At 40.4% G+C, this 17,402-nt stretch overlaps 3 protein-coding genes across 21 annotated transcripts in view; 1 reads left to right on the top strand and 2 right to left on the bottom strand.

Moving 5' to 3' along the window:
• Positions 1 to 4,342: 4,342 nt before the first annotated feature.
• LOC106571352 (protein LEG1 homolog) lies at positions 4,343 to 9,075 on the top strand. The gene is made up of 6 exons (XM_014144325.2): positions 4,343 to 4,674; positions 5,549 to 5,632; positions 6,175 to 6,359; positions 6,540 to 6,661; positions 6,921 to 7,159; positions 7,598 to 9,075. Exons 1-6 carry the CDS (start codon positions 4,380 to 4,382, stop codon positions 7,747 to 7,749), a joined length of 1,077 nt encoding a protein of 358 aa, XP_013999800.2. The 5' UTR covers positions 4,343 to 4,379; the 3' UTR covers positions 7,750 to 9,075.
• cf190 (CF190 protein) lies at positions 7,925 to 13,814 on the bottom strand. The gene is given in 4 exon segments (NM_001140677.1): positions 7,925 to 8,062; positions 11,932 to 12,268; positions 12,954 to 13,103; positions 13,505 to 13,814. Coding segments are annotated over 4 exon segments (624 nt in total). The 5' UTR covers positions 13,605 to 13,814; the 3' UTR covers positions 7,925 to 8,025.
• A 342-nt stretch (positions 13,815 to 14,156) lies between these two features.
• LOC106571353 (receptor-type tyrosine-protein phosphatase kappa) overlaps positions 14,157 to 17,402 on the bottom strand; it is a 176,287-nt gene continuing 173,041 nt past the window's right edge. For all 19 annotated transcript variants that reach the window (XM_014144327.2, XM_014144326.2, XM_014144331.2 and 16 more), the window contains 4 exons: positions 17,196 to 17,321; positions 16,254 to 16,417; positions 15,933 to 16,068; positions 14,157 to 15,364 (listed from right to left, as the gene is read on the bottom strand). In XM_014144327.2, coding sequence (XP_013999802.1) covers positions 15,311 to 15,364; positions 15,933 to 16,068; positions 16,254 to 16,417; positions 17,196 to 17,321 — 480 coding nt within the window. In that variant the 3' untranslated portion in view covers positions 14,157 to 15,310. The remainder of the gene's footprint in view (positions 15,365 to 15,932; positions 16,069 to 16,253; positions 16,418 to 17,195; positions 17,322 to 17,402) is intronic.

A 17,402-nucleotide genomic window follows, 5' to 3' on the forward strand; every position in this document is an offset into this window, starting at 1 on the left:
GTTGTCCTGCTGGAAGGTGAACCTTCGCCCCAGTCCGAGGTCCTGATTGCTCTGGAGCAGGTTTTCATCAAGGATCTCTCTGTACTTTGCTCTGTTCATATTTCCCTCGATCCTGACTAGTCTCCCAGTCCCTGTCATTGAAAAACATCCCCACAACATGATGCTGCCACCACAATTTTATTTTTATTTTTTTATTTCACCTTTATTTAACCAGGTAGGCCAGTTGAGAACAAGTTCTCATTTACAACTGCGACCTGGCCAAGATAAAGCAAAGCAGTGCGACAAAAAACAACAAAAAATAATTACACGTGGGATAAACAAAAGTACAGTCAATAACACAATAGAAAAATCTATATACAGTGTGTGCAAATGTAGTAAGGAGGTAAGGCAATAAATAGGCCATAGTAGCGAAGTAATTACAATTTAGCAAATTAACACTGGAGTGATAGATGTGCAAGTAGAAATACTGGTGTGCAAAAGAGCAAAAAAAGTTAATAAAAACAATATGGGGATGAGGTAGGTAGTTGGATGGGCTATTTACAGATGGGCTGTGTACAGCTGCAGTGATCGGTAAACTGCTCAGACAGCTGATGCTTAAAGTTAGTGAGGGAGATATAAGTCTCCAACTTCAGTGATTTTTGCAATTCGTTCCTGTCATTGGCAGCAGAGAACTGGAAGGAAAGGCGGCCAAAGTAGGTGTTGGCTTTGGGGATGACCAGTGAGATATACCTGCTGGAGCACGTGCTACGGGTGGGTGTTGCTATGGTGACCAGTGAGCTGAGATAAGGCGGAGCTATACCTAGCAAAGAGTTATAGATGACCTGGAACCAGTGGGTTTGGCGACAAATATGTAGCGAGGGCCAGCCGACGAGAGCATACAGGTCGCAGTGGTGGGTGGTATATGGGGCTTTGGTGACAAAACGGATGGCACTGTGATAGACTGCATCCAGTTTGCTGAGTAGAGTGTTGGAGGCTATTTTGTAAATGACATCGCTGATGTCGTGCTTCACCATAGGGATGCTTCACCATTGGGAAGGTGTCAGTTTTTCTCTAGACGTGACGCTTGGCATTCAGGCCAAAGAGTTCCATCTTGATTCCATCAGACCAGACAATCTTGTTTCTCATGGTCTGAGAATCTTTAGGTGATTTTTGGCAAACTCAAAGCAGGCCGTCATGTGCCTTTTATTGAGGAGTGGCTTCCGTCTGGCCACTCTACTGTACCATAAAGGCCTGATTGGTGGAGTGCTGCAGAGACAGTTGTCCTTCTGGAAGGTTCTATAGCTGTGTTTGTCAGACCATGAGACATCCCGAAAATCGTTCTTCTCACGAAAATGTATGTAGTGTTTTTGTGAGAAGGGGAGACTCTCACGAACACGATTCTGTTCTCCGTTTTGCTCTAAGACCCCCACAAGTTTCACGGGACTCGTCTGAAGGTAACCCATACAAATGAATGGAAGTATGGAGGTAGTTTTGTGTGAACTAAAATAAGGGGTTAAATATGTGTCCAAAAAATCAGAAATATATCCTGAGCTTTCTTATATCTCCTAGATATAGGACAGATACTTCAAAACCTTGTTCCTTATTAATTTGTTTTGACTGTCTTTTTTGCCATTTTTGATAGTGTTATTGAATGCGTTTCTATGGGCTATAGCAGTAAAGGCCAAATTCAATACATTATCAAATAATTTTTTATATAATTTTTTGTATAAAATTCAAAACCTAATATTCAAAATCAAATATCTAAATGATCCATGGTATGACCATCTTAAAACAATTTATATGTCAGGTTAGTACCCCCACATATGTGTTTGTTATTCAAAGACAATGTAATGGTGTGATGCAATAGAAAGTGTGAAATTAGAGACTGTTAACTTGAGGCCACTCATTATGTCAGTCCCTGTGTGCAGTTTCTCCAATGGTAAACTCTACCTCTGGCCCTCACCAGTCATGATGTTCACACCTTCCCAACCAGGGGACTCATTAACTCCTAACACAGCCAGATGTCTAACTGTCTGTTTAGACAACCAGGTGCATTAGCCACGTTTCATACAACACAGTTGAATGAACAAACATCTAGTTTTGCTCTTGAAGCTGATCCTTCCCACAGGCTTTTTTAAAGTTGTTTGGACAACTTTGTGTATATTGCATCACTGAATAAATAAAGTTATATGTGTTCTATGGTTAATCAACAATGTTATTAATCTACACTTGATTTGCCCAACATAACAGAGTGTTTCCCTGTTAACTAAATGTTCTAGCTCCATCTTTTAGGGTCAGGCAGCACATCATCCACAAGTATATGTATGTATTTGTTGCACACACATTTAACAGCAGCACAGCAAGTTCACTCTGGGAACCTCAAGGCCACATGCAGGACAGAGTTTGGCTCAGCTCATCCTAGAGACAACAGTGTCTACCCTCACATTTATCTTAGCCTAGTCTACTGTTGGCTGACCTTGGAAAACATTGCAAAGTAAACATAGACAAGCATTAACAAACGGGAATCACACAGGGGAGTAAAACTCAAATCAAATCAAATCAAATGTATTTATATAGCCCTTCTTACATCAGCTGATATCTCAAAGTGCTGTACAGAAACCCAGCCTAAAACGCCAAACAGCAAGCAATGCAGGTGTAGAAGCACGGTGGCTAGGAAAAACTCCCTAGAAAGGCCAAAACCTAGGAAGAAACCTAGAGAGGACCCAGGCTATGAGGGGTGGCCAGTCCTCTTCTGGCTGTGCCGGGTGGAGATTATAACAGCACATGGCCTAGATGTTCAAATGTTCATAAATGACCAGCATTGTCAAATAATAATAATCATAGTAGTTGTCGAGGGTGCAACAAGTCAGTAACACAAGAGTAAGTGTCAGTTGGCTTTTTCATAGCCGATCTTTGAGAGTATCTCTACCGCTCCTGCTGTCTCTAGAGAGTTGAAAACAGCAGGTCTGGGACAGGTAGCACGTCCGGTGACGTTGTATTGGTCACATACACATGTTTAGCAGATGTTATTGCGGGTGTAGCAAAATGCTTGTGTTCCTAGCTCCAACAGTGCAGTAGTATCTAACAATTCACAACAATACACAAAAATCTCAAAGTACATTTTTTTTAATTAAGAAATATATACTATAAATATTAAGACGAGCAATGTCGGAGTGGCATTGACTAAAATACAGTAGAATACAGTATATACATATGTAAAACAGTATGTAAACATTATTAAAATGACCAGTGATTCCATGTCTATATACATAGGGCAGCAGCCTCTAAGGTGCAGTGTTGAGTAACCGGGTTGTAGCCGGCTAGTGACAGTGACCAAGTTTGGGGCAGGGTTGACAATGGCAAGCCAGGTATAGACAATGGTCGCGTTCCCCTGCTCGGACATTGCATGCATCAACCAATGGTTGCGTGCCATGTCATCGACTGTGTCATTGACTGACAGAATGCTATAACATATGATCAGTGGTGTAAAGTACTTAAAGATGCACTATGGAGCAATCGCTTCGCCATTTCCTGGTTGCTAAAATTTTACTCCATACATTTTCCCTGACACCCAAACGTACTCGTTACATTTTGAATGCTTAGCAGGACAGGAAAATGGTCAAATTCATGCACTTATCAAGAGAACATCTCTGGTCATCCCTACTGCCGCTAATCTGGCGAATCTTTGTTTGTACATGATGTCTGAGTGTTGGAGTGTGCCACTTGCTGTCCGTAAATAAAAAAAGAAAATTGTGTCCTCTGGTTTGCTTAATATAAAGAATTTAAAATTAGTTACTTTTATTTTTGATACTTAAGTATATTTTAGCAATTACATTTACTTTTGATACTTAGTAGAAAATGACTCAAGTAAAAGGGAAAGTCACCCAGTAAAATACTACTTGAGTAAAAGTATTTGGTTTTAAATATACTTAAGGTACATTTACTTTTACTCAAGTATGAAAATTGGGTAGTTTTCCCACTATTGCATATGGGGTTAGCTGATACTTAAAATACCTATCCAGGCGTTGTAAGATCAGGCATGCGTCAGCAACCCCTGGGCAGAGGAGCGTGCCCATGCTCCTTTAGAATACTGATGATGCAATCACTGATGAATGAATGAAGCCTCTTCCATCTCTTTAGATCATGTTTGCTGATGGCTGATGTCTCTATCCGTCTATGAACATTGATTGGTTGTTTCTCTGACTTCTGTCCTATGGCTCTTCAAAAGTACAGAGTGGACAGAAAACCGCATGATAAGAAATAGTGATTACAGTGGATTTACCCCCACAGATACCTCTTCTCTATCATGTGGCTTTGTAAGTCCAAAGTGCATTGCCCAGTCCAGTACAAAAGGGGGGATCTGTTACTTATTTAGGTGTGCAGTTAATAAGGTAGCCAGCATGCAGTGCATCTGGACCCTCTCCCTGCTTCAGCTAGTTGCCCTGTGGGCCAACGCAGCAGTGGTCACTGAAAATGGCCTCCCCATCCTCTGGGACCAGGCACCCAGCCAGCTGTTGGAACTGCCTCAGGTGGACAACGTGGTCACAATCAACCCCTGGAACTACCTGCAGAGGATGAGTCTGTATAGGATACTGGTAAGATCTACAGACAAGTACATGGCCTCCATGGGAACGAATGAGACTGACAGTCTGTTCTGGGGCCTGCCTCTGCAGATGGGCTGGAAACTCAGATCAGGTATGTTGGGCAATCATTAAGTAGCTTTGGAAACCCAAATATAGTGGAGTATGAAATGATTGATACCCTTGATATAGATGAGAAATAATGACTGTATAAAATAAATAATTCAAATACTGAGCTATATTGTATGCTCAAAAATATTGGGAAATTATATTATTTATACCAATGCAATTGCTCAAAGAAGGATATGTTTAACAAGTAATACTTTCTTCTCTCAAAAAGGTGTGGGTCAAAATTACTGACACCCTTAAGATTCTGGTAAATAAAGATGTCAATTTTTTTTGTATTTGGGTGAAAGATCATACCCCGAAGATATGCTAACCTCCCCTGTTATTGGTAATGGTGAGAAGTCATCATGTCTTGGGGGTATGATATAACATGCTAACCTCCCCTGTTATTGGTAATGGTGAGAAGTCATCATGTCTTGGGGGTATGATATAACATGCTAACCTCCCCTGTTATTGGTAATGGTGAGAAGTCATCATGTTTTGGGGGTATGATCTTTGTGCCTCTAACTTTCTCACTCATCATTATTCACGATTCATTCAGTATTATCCATCGTCATGGTAGCATCCACATGTAGAAGTGCTCAGAAACACATTCTATTCTTATTTTAGAGTCACTTTTATTTAACCATTCATTTCTCAGCATTTTAATTATTTATTGTATGCAGTCAATATTGCTCATCTTTATCAAGGGTGCCACTGTACATTGTTATGTAAACACTATATGCACATTCTTTTTGTGGTGCTTACAGTACACCAATCATGTTGACTTTGTTCTGAGGCAGGAGTGAATACGTTTCTCAAAGGTTTTCATGTGGAAATTAAAAGCAAAAGTGATGCGACCGGATGCACTTCTGTTCCTGTAGGGCGTCTGGTTGACCCTACTGGCACGACAACATGTGGAAAGGAAGGAGATCCCATGTGCATTTCCGCTAATAGCTGGTGGGCCTGTAAGTACAGTAGTGTTACACATATTGAACCATGCAGGCCATGTGTGTGGCCCTACCTGTGCAGTTAAAGGTCCAATGCAGCCATTTTTTTTATATCAATATCAAATCATTTCTGGGTAACAATTAAGTACCTTACTGTAATATTTTTCCGTTAAAATCGTCAAAAAGATGCAAAAACAATTGCTAGGACAGTCTAGCAGAGGTCTGAGTAAACATGAAAACTAGCTGTTATTGGCAGAGACGTCTGGAACTCTTTTTGCTATACTGTAGGTCTATTAACTAATTTACCGCTTGGTGATGTTACCATGGAAAGTTGACACTCCCGCACATGCAAACCTGCTGATTAGAAGGTCCTGTGTAGATTGTACTTTCAACGAGCAACTATCAGGAAATAACATTTTTTATTCACACTTTTACAGTGTTAGTTTCATCAGCTGTTGTACAATATAATACAAAAAAATGGATTCTGAGCGCACTAGGCCTTTAACATTCACAGCTTGTCAATAAAATACTATTAGTAACCTCTGTCTCTGTCTGTTCAGGTGTGAACTACTACCTTTCAGTGATCACGTTCCTGGCTGCTGTGCAGAAAGACGTGATTGGAGGTGGTCTCATTCAGGTCCAGGTACAGGAACCAGCTGAGGCAGCTGGAGACTACTGCACCTCCTACACAGACTGCTCTACTAAGTACCCAGACCTTATGGCCAAGTGGGAAGAATTCTTCCAGGTATTTAATGAGCGTCTACTTTTCCTTTTTCCCAATAGGAGGCATTTTCCCTTTTGCCATAGGAGGCAAAATCTGTATGTTCCTTTAGTTGTGTAAGTCACTATTCATAAGTGACTCATTGGTGATTGCATAGAATTGCTTGTTGGTCTTGGTTTTTAATATGCTACCATTCCATTCTAGACTCTGAAAGACGTGAGTGCATCTGAGATTTCTGACTTTGAGAAAAGAGACCAGATTCTGGGTGTCTATTGGGCAGGTCAACATCTCTCTTTGAATACTGCCTCAATCAGCTGCAAGGCAAAGTGAGTATTAACATACAGTATCATTCTGCAGATCATCACCAGCTGTCAATGTGCTGTTTGTCTTCCTTCATTGTTGGAACTCTGACAACTCATTTTTTTGTTTCATTTAAACATATGACTCTCAGTTGAAACTGTATGCTCTGTCCTCCAATCAGCTTTTGCCTCAATCTAACAAAATAACAACATTATTGGATGCAATCACTTTGAGTCACAATTGAATCCTGACTGTATGTCCAAATCAAACCTTTGAACTTTATAGGATGAGCTACTATTCCAGCCCAGAGGTTTCATTCGCCAAAAACTGGATGAACTCTGCAGACTACGTAGCAGCAACATACTTCCAGTCCAACCTGAATAACTCTGTGCTGTTCATGAGCCCTCTGCCAAGCAGGGTGCTTCAGGAGGGGGATAGCGCCCCTAACATAGCTGACCTCAGCAAGGAGGAGAACCACACCCTCTATATCTTTGGCTGGATGACCAGAATGAACAGGATTCTGAGTGAGTACTTTTAGTCTCCCAAGACAAATAATCAGAAAATATAATGATATTTTTTGCTTGTATGAAAAGTAGAGTGAAATATAAATTTCAGAGTCAAATTGAGATGGTAGACAGATGCCAGTCTGTGATAATGTAGTCCAGGGCTCTCCAATCCCGTTCCTGGAGAGATACCATCCTGTAGGTTTTCGCTCCAACCCTATCTAGCGCACTTCATTCTACTAATTAGCTGGTTGAAAAGCTGAAACAGGTTAGTTACAAATGGGGTTAGAGCGAAAACCAACAGGAGACAGGATTGGAGAACCCTGATGTAGTCTGTAGTCTCCCTCTAGTGGTGAAATGTATTAAGTGCATTTCAATTGAGAAATCTACAGTAACACATCACTTGCAACAGGTTACGTCACATCCTTACACATTTTCCTGTTGTTTTCCTTATGACAGTGGGTTCTCTGGTGAGGATGTGGCGCTCGGCCATGTGCTCTGACAAGGCTCGGGAGAAGGGCCGGGAGCTCCTACAGGATCTGGTCCATGACCCTAAGTTTGCTGCTTCCACCTTCGTCTCCATTCTCAAAGAGATGACACGCAGCTGCTGAGGATTCAGCAAATCAGTCCGACACTCCAACTAGCTCAGTTTCAACCTGTCCCAAATTTAGCATCAGATGCCATTCATAATGATTCATTGTTAAATGTTTCTGAATACATTTCACACAGTAGTATTTACACATCCTGTGTTTTTGTAATAATACATTTTCCACAGTAGGCAAATGTCCTTGTTGATTAATGTACAAACAATTTATTTCTTGTATCATGAATATAATAACACATTTAAATGGAAGAGTGGCTCAGTATAAAGAGCATAATAGTACATATCAACACATTTTGTTTGAAATATGAACATTACAGTGCCTTCAGAAAGTATTCACACCACTTGACTTTTTCCACAGCCGGAATTTAAAATGAATTAAATGTATTAAAAAAATTCACTGGCCTACACACAACACCCCATAATGTCAAAGTGGAATCATGCTTTTAGACATTTTTACAAAAGTAATAAGTATTCAACCCCTTTGTTATGGCAAGCCTAAATAAGTTCAGGAATAAACATTTGCTTAACAAGTCAGATAATAAGTTACATGGACTCACTATGTGTGCAATAATAGTGTTTAACATGATTTTTGAATGACTACCTCATCTCTGTACCCCACACATACAATTATCTGTAAGGTCCCTCAGTCGAGCAGTGAATTTCAAACACAGATTCAACCACAAAGACCGGGGAGGTTTTTCAATGCCAAGAAGACAGTGAATGTTCCATGGCCAAGTTACAGTTTCAATTTAAATCTGCTTGAAAATCTATGGCAAGACCTGCAAATGGTTGTCTAGCAATTATCAACAACCAATTTCACAGAGCTTGAAGTATTTTGAAAAGAATAATGGGAAAATGTTGCACAATCCATGTGTGGAAAGCTCTTAGACTTAACCAGAAAGGTGATTCTAACATGTATTGACTCAGGGGGTTGAATACTTATCTAATCAAGAAATATTAGTGTTTTATTTATCATAATCTTTTACAAATGTTAGAATTGAGTATTTTGTGTAGATCGCTGACAAAAAAGTGACAATGAAATGCATTTTAACACCACTTTGTAACACAACAAAATGTGGAAAAAGAGTGAATACTTTCTGAAGACACTGTACAGTATATCTCACATGCCAACATTTGTATTGATCTTTACACTTAAACAATATGGGGGTAAACTTTGAGCTTGGGTTAGATATGTATTAGATAGTCATTAAAACCAATCATTCCCTTCTATACTAAACCTGTTTTGCAGTCTGCATGGCATATGTGTTTTCTGATTTCTTCTTGTCTATTCTGTGAATACTTTGGTCATTAAATTTTCTCCTGATGCTGTCAAGTTCATCCTCATCAATGTATTCATAATCATGAGTGGATTCATCATCCTGTTCAATTGTATTGTGAGGACTGTTTTCTTCAACGATGGCTGGGGAGAGAACATAAACACAGCAAGACATAAGAATCAAAGTCAAGATTTTGACAGAGAGATAAATATATTGTAAATCTATAAGTATTTTTATCCTCCTGAGGCCCAGCAATTCATTTCTGTCCTCTCTAGTGGATCAGTTCTTGGTCCGTATTTCTGAGGCCTTATAAGTAATGTCCCTTTGACAGGACATTCTGGGCTTTTCAATGATATCACATGTGTGGGGGTGTGACCTTGACAACTTTATCTTCCTGGTTCTTATAAAAATGGCTGCAGCAAAAATGTGCACATTTGATGGAAATTTGATACTCAAATTGTTTCTTTTAAGTGAATACATCAGGAATAGTTAAGTAAGTTGTCAGGACTATGTAATTCTTTTTTCACATGATATAATAGTTAAATAAGAGCTTCTCAAGATATGTCCTTTCTGGTGGACACCGGATACTGTAACTATGTTTTTCACCTACTGTACCCATTGACTGATATTTTTATATATATATATATATATATATATATATATATATATATACGTCCTAATGACCACTACAGAGGACAATTTTGCACTTACAATAATAGATAAATAACAACAACAAAAAATCTTGGTAACATGTTCTTTTTTCATAAAATCTCCAACTTTTTTAGGGTGGGGGGTCTCAGAAGGATATTGACAGTTGAGAATAAAATTTAGTTGCAAAATAGTCTGCTGTAATATTTCATACCACTATCCCTCCAGCATGTTGAATGACATAAAATTAACAAAACTATTTTGATGGAATATAGAAACATAGACAAACCTTTTTGTGGGCCTGGTTTAGGTGCTGCCACCAGACTTGTGTTGGACGTTTCATTTCTTGGTATAGAGGTGTTCTGTTCTGCACAATCAGATGAACTAGGGCTAGGCATGGCTGGTTTGGCTGTATGTGGGCTCTTCAATATAATAACACAAATCATTAGTACAGTAATCAATTGAATATAACTTTTTATTTAAATAAATCTGATAGCTAATGTTGTGTTATATATATTTTATTATTTATTAATGCATAAAATATAATGGATGATTGACTCACCTTTGGAGAGGGGGGGTCTGGCTTTTTTGGCCTGGGAGGTTGCAGTTTCAATGTGTCTTCTGAGGACTGTTGATGTCTCTTGGGTGGTCGAGGGGGAGGCAGCACGCTGGCGTTGACGTACCTCCTCAGGGTGAAATAGCAGTCCTCTCCTATCTCCTCCACAGCCGAGCAGACAGCCTGGCCCTGGGTCGGCTCTGGGCCGCTCCACTGCTGCAGGAGCTGCAGGGTCATGTTGATGCGGTTGACAGGCACCTCCCAGCACTGGGCCAGGTCCAGGGGGGAGACAAGAAGGTAGGGGTCAGTGATCTCCTCCTCCAGCTGCAGCCCTGTGGCCCCAGCCAGGAGGTCCTCCTTCACTGAGAGGTCCCTCATAGACACCTTGACGTTGAAGGGTAGGGAGAACCTGTGGCAGACCTCTGAGAGCATGTACTGCTTCTTGTCGTGGACCACCTCCACAAAGCCGCCGTCCAGACACATGGGGATCAGCACGGCCTCGTACTTCTTCCCCACCATCTTCTCACAGGCCAGGGCCTCCACCGTCTTTCTCCTGCCTCCGTAGATCACCTCGCTGGTCTCCCTTTTGTGGACCAGGTACTGGTCTCCCACCAGTACTGAGGACAGCCCCTCACAGTCGGCTTCAAAGGCCCTGGTAGCCACCACGTGGAGCTGCTCCATGTCACTCTTGGCTACCTCTAGGTCATACGCTGTGGGGAACATCCGGGGCCTGCGCTTGAACCTGCCGTTGTAAGACACTGGGATGAGGAAGCGTCTTTGGGCCTCGCTGCGGATCTCAGACGCTAGGATCCTCTTGGTCTGGTAGGCACCGTGGACAATGACTTGCTTAGAGGATGTCAGGAAACCCAATTCGTCCTGAACTTGTGATGGTGGCTCTATGATCTCAGCCCTGAAGGGGAAGACCTCGCTCGGCTTGGCAAAGACATCACGGAGTGACAGAGGCTGCATGAAACAGGCACCGTCACTCTCCTCGGTTACGTCCAACACCTCAACGTCAAGGGTAGATGGGATGAAAACAACGTTCTTCCCAACTGTCAACAGAAATTAGATTATTTCTGTTTAGTATGCCAGCACAACTGAGGATGGTCTACTATAGGCTAAATATTCTAATTTAAGATATTTCTTATAAAAAATGTTGTTGCCAAAAATAAATACATAATGTATTGTATATTTTTTTAATCAGATAATTTATCTCTGAAGGTCTGACGTTAGTACATCTGTTTAACTGCTGGCTTGAAAAGTTGATCTTTTTTTTGTGTGTTCTACAAAGTAAAAATTCATTGTGATTCACTGACCAGAACGATGACTACTACACTTCAAAACATCCTCTATTTTCATGTCTGAAACCAAATGTTAATGGCCCAAGACCAGTGTACTGCAGTTGTCATGTTCATTAGTTGTCAGTATTACAATTTGTTCTCTTTAAATAAATTGAGATAAGAAAAATGTAATTATAACATGAAAAATACAGAGTATCATTGTGTGACTTTATTTGATCATGTTCTTCATTCCACATAACATTGACGTAAAGTGAGAATATTAATGGGCTGTTTGACACTCACACTTGGACACCGTCTGGAGCTCGTAGACAGGTGTGAGAACCAGCTCTCCACTGTAGTCCTCTGGCAACTTAGATACACACTTCTCCTTTGACGGCAAAGACTTGGCCCAAGTCACTGTCCTTTTCCTTCCTTTGGGCATTTTCCATTCCACCAGCTCCCTGAGGGTGTAGAACTGGTCGTCGGCACACTCATAGAACTCCCCAGTGTGCGAGAGCTTCACAGTGAAGATGTGCTTGGAGTCTTTCCGCGTGACCTCACAGTCAACATGGCTGTCTCCGTGCTTCGTCCTAAGAGCAGTGAGTCTGAAGCTCTCCTCAGCCTGGATGGTCCCCTCAGCCAGCTGTAGTTCCTCAGGGCAGCGGAACTCTGGCTGGCCCAGGCACTCAGGGCTGATACACACTGAGTCAACAATCTCCTGTATACTGGCGTATGGCCTCTTGTCGGCCACGATCCTGAAAAGGCCTGAAAATACAGGCAGGCAAAGCAATATATGACATTGTATTTATTGGTACAATTCACAAAACCACATGTTGATAAGGTCCCTTTCTAACCCGAGAGAGAGGTTTGGACATTTACATGTATAATGTAAACTGCAGTACATGGTAATGTGGTGGTACTCTCTTCGTTCGCAGGACTTTATCCTGCTACCTGTTCCAAATGTCCGAACTGAATTTGGTAAAAGGGATTTTATGTACTCTGCGCCATCGGCTTGGAACGCCTTACAAAATACTTTTAAACTGGAAGAACTTGTCCAGATTGGTGTTTTTAAATCACTGATGAAGGATTTTGAGACTGATTCCCTGACCTGTCAATGTTTTAATTTGCTGTTTCATGATTTTGTTGAATGCTATGGTTTTTACTAGATTACTTGTAGTTTTTCATGTTGTGTCTGTAATTGTGTAATGACTTGGTGCTGCCTATCTTGGCCAGGACGCTCTTGAAAAAGAGATTTCAAATCTCAATGAGCCCTTCATGGTTAAATAAAAATAAAAAAATTAAATGGTAAAGGACAAGAATTAAGACAATTATTAAAACATTTAAATCTGAATATATCAATCCATATTATACATTTTTATAAAGGTACAATTTGACAACAAAACATTTAGATTTCATGTTCAAGGTACAGTTTAGATGTTTCGGGACTCACCTGGGTAGTCGAGAGATAGATCTACTGTCATAGATTTGGAACCCTCAGACTGAAGTTCCACAATGAGTCTGGTGACACTGATCCCAATGATCTTCAGAAGCTCTCCATAGGAGAAACTCCACTCTCTTCCAAACAGCTCATACACAGAACCTGGTAGAAAGACATTTCAATGGATCTATTCTTTTGGCAGTGAATGGACCTAAGTACAGTCGTCGATGGTCTATTCTCATTGTAGAGTAACAGATCCAAGTAAGTAAGAACATAAGTAAAGGGTGGTAACTCTATAATTACTATGCATGAATAATTCATTAAGAATTTATAAATTATTATTCATGAAAATGTATACATTTTACCAAACAATATTTTTTCAAAGCTCCAGTTAAAAATAATCAACATCAGTTATATGTTGAATTTTGTAACGTGAAATACCTAATGTTTATATAATTGTATAGTAAAATACTGCATAGCCATGAGCCGTTACTTTAAACTCAAATTATATTATATTCCAGTCCATTGAATAAGGACTTAAATTAGGGCTTCTTCAGTCTTACCTTGGAAATAATATCCAGATTGTATCTGCAGTACTCTAGGGAGAGACTTGGCATCAAGAGAGCGGGTGAACTTTTCCAATGTCATAGCCATCCTTTCCATTTGGACTCTGGGTGACCCAGACTATGTATACACTAAAGGAAACCTAGAGAGGAGATGCCATCTTCTCCATGGATCAGCAAAAGGTTGACCAGAGGTTTTGGTATAACCTAAGTTCCAGTGCTTATATTTTAGTATGAAGGCTCTCTTTCTATACCTTACAGTGAACAACGCAACTCAGTGACACAGAGAGAGAGCAGCCATCTATGAGTCACTAGGGCGTTACAGGAGCACACACACTGCAGCCGGAAACCAGAGACAACTAACCACAACTCACTAAGTAGCTATGAGAACAACGCCACAGAACAATGATATATCAGTCACAATACCTATGATTCACATCACACCAGAAAATGACACTTGTAAGTGTTTAGTGACTTGCAGTTCTGCAAAGCACTGGATTCGAGTGGAACTGACAACACAAAAAACAGCACAGTGTCTTGTATCTAATATGTAGTGATCAGATTAAAATAAAGTGAATAGTTTGTGAACAGCTAACATATCACACATATGACGAAACTAAACACCATCTCACCTGTAATGATACTAATGATGTCTTACACAATGACATTTTATTCAAAGATTTTACATTTTTTATTACAGCCAATAAGCCAACAGTTACAGACAAAAGAATGTATGAAACATGACTAGACTCCACATGATAATGACTTGCTTCCTTTTCTCCAGGAGGTCCACCCATGTCCCACATCAGTATGGCTGGCCGCACACCTGCCTCTGCTGCGTTGGCTTACATCCTAATAAGCTGTATCTAATACTGATTAGAATTCCGTTTTTTTCTCCGCCATGTTCCTTTTGTTTTTCCAAAATACCATTGCAGGTTGAGAGATCATCAGAAAAAAATATAACTATTTTATAGTCACCACATGACCTTCTGATATTCTATCTGCATGGGTAGAATTCACAAGCATTATTTTACACAAATAAACCACTAACATCACAGAGGATAAGAAAAACATTGAAAACAAGATATACTACTGAAATTGATCCTAATACTTAAAAACAACAATAAATGTTTACGGTTTAAAGTCATAGCTAGGTAAAAATGGAATGAAGATGATTGTTTTAGCTTTCAAAAAATAATACAAGTAAACAATAAATACAAACAATATGCTTTATCCATATAGACATATTTACATAAGTCTTTGGCTTATGATTAAGATTTGCTACAAAATAAAACCAAAATGAGTCAGCCATCAGAGCACGATACAAACATTACTAAGCCAATGTCACGTTAGCACTTCTATTCATGTATAGAGCGCAGTATTTTTTCTTTCACATTTGTGATGGACTTCTATAGATATATATTGTTCATTGACAATAATGCTGATAATATAGAAGAAAAAAAAGTTTGCTTTTTTTTGCATGCAACACCTTGGCATTAGTGTTACCCTTTCTACAATGGCTGCACATAAAAATAACTAAATCTGCAAAAGACATTGAAGCAAATGTGGCCTAGTGGCCGACACTTGTTTCTGTGGCACTGAATACGGTGAAGTACTGTACAATGGAGACATTTACAAACCACTCACATCATACTCCCAGTACAACTAGAAACATTAAAGATTTCTCAAAAAAATCCCAAACCATCTATAGCAGTCTGTATGGGCTTAGTTAATGATGTCCGCCTCCACCCAATCTGTAGCGATGGAATGGTTGCCAAGATCCAGAGTTCTGTTCCGTCATCTTGGTTAAGAGGTCTCAATGAACTCCAGAGCAAGGTCGTAGCAGAAGCGGTACTGATCCTGTTCAGATGAAAACACATTGTTTTAACCGCTGTGGTGCTAAACATGATGTTACAGTACAACAGTATATGATGAACAATACAGTAATAGCATGGTGATAACAAGTTTAATCACTACTGAAAAATATTTTCAACTCTTAACATAAAAATATGTTATCTATTCTCTGGCAGTGAAATGAAGAGGTAACTTTAACATAGGGCTGCATAGGCTGTGTAAAGGATGAGGCGAGGAGTCTTTCATGTCAGCCCACAACAGTTTATTTTATAAACTCAACAGAGTCTTCTGTTCACTTCTCAGTTATCCATAACATTATCATTGTTGGATATTTTTGACAATATTAATCTGCAAAACAAATCTAACATGAAGTGTTCCTATCTGTTCTCTAATACCTCCCTATTATTGACCGACTTTTCTCACAATTTCTCCAGAAAATATCATAAGTGAATATCACCAGAAATGAGAGGTGGCGTAGGCCTATGCTGATATATTAGCACCATAATGAGTCAGAGATACGTCTGTCTGAAACTCAGTTTGACTGATCTGGAGTCAGTCAGTTGGCCTGTCTTACCGGGCTGTCCACCATGTTGGGCTTGCTGTTCCTCAGGCTCTTGACTGCATGGAACACGTCCACCACATTCTGCCTCTTGATCATCTCACACACAATGCTGATAGCACAGAACATCCCACTGCGCCCGCCTCCGTTTCTACAGCACAGGAACACAAGGGTGGAAGTGTGAGGTTGGCTGGGTGACTTTTCTACTGAACTGCCAACCTTGTGAAATATAATAGGTGGGTGCAGGTGGAAGAGGGATGATCGGATTTTTATTTGAAAGCATGCATGTAGGTGTTAGTGTGTGGGAGTGGTGGTGGAGGGTGTGTGTACACTCACAGGCAGTGGATGATTGTGCGTCCCTCTCCCTCTTCACACTCCTCCTGCCACTTGTCCACCTGCAGTATGAGCTTCAGGAAGGAACGCTTTGATGCTGGGATTTCTCTGTGGGCTGCCCAGCCCAGGTACTGGAACTGCCTCACCATCAGATAGCCCTCCTGAGGCTGTGGGAACACAGAAGCACACATCAGCAACGGCAGACATTTTGGCTCTTACTCTCAACTTCATAGCATTATTCTCATCGAACCATCTAAGTACTATAACCTTGACTGTTATCCTTACCTTGAGTTGTGTCTGAAGGCCCATAGTGACAAAATCCACAGCCAGGCACTAGCATAATTAGCATCGTCCAAATTCAAGCATGTAAACAGACGATTAGATGTTAGCAAACTGCATCGCAAGCAGAAACTTTCTCAAAAGCACTTCCAACTAAGTTTGGTGGTTGGTTGAGTTTGCAGGAACTTTCTTCACGTGCATAATACTGAAATAATTGCTGAAATTTTATCACTCAAAACTCATTTGTTTGCTGTAACATGGACAATAAAGTTGTATTGTATTTCATTGGGCACTCAGACGTGGATTAATTTAGCAGACGTGAACAAACTCACCGGTGGCTTGATGGAACTAACAGAGAACTGGAATATTCAGATATTACTGCAAAAGTAACCACATTCTCACGGGGAAGAAAACATGGGACAGGTTATTCATGAGTATCGACGCTACCAAACTTAGTTTGAAGTGCTTTTGAGGAAGTTTCTGCATCCAATGCAGCTTTGCTAACATCGGCCCATCTGTCAACATTCATGAATTCAGACAATGCTAATTATGCTAGCTCCTGGCTGTGGCAGAAGTAAACAATCGATTATCGTGGATTCTATCACTACTGGCCTTCAGACACAACTTAAGGTAAGGGTAATACATTATGGGATACTAGCTACTTACTCTAGTGAGGTTACATATTCTGAAGAGACGGCTGATGACGTCACAATCCATGGAGCAGGACATGCATTCGACTTGGACAGGACCGTAGCGAAGCATCCCCTCTTCAGGCCAATACTGAGGGCAGCCCTGATTGACAACAACAACCTTAGCAATGACATGTACCTTCACTCAAACCCTAGGAACCGTATTCGAAAATGCACAATAATG

Source organism: Salmo salar, chromosome ssa15 (assembly GCF_905237065.1).
Source record: "Salmo salar chromosome ssa15, Ssal_v3.1, whole genome shotgun sequence".
Taxonomy (NCBI): Eukaryota; Metazoa; Chordata; class Actinopteri; order Salmoniformes; family Salmonidae; genus Salmo; species Salmo salar.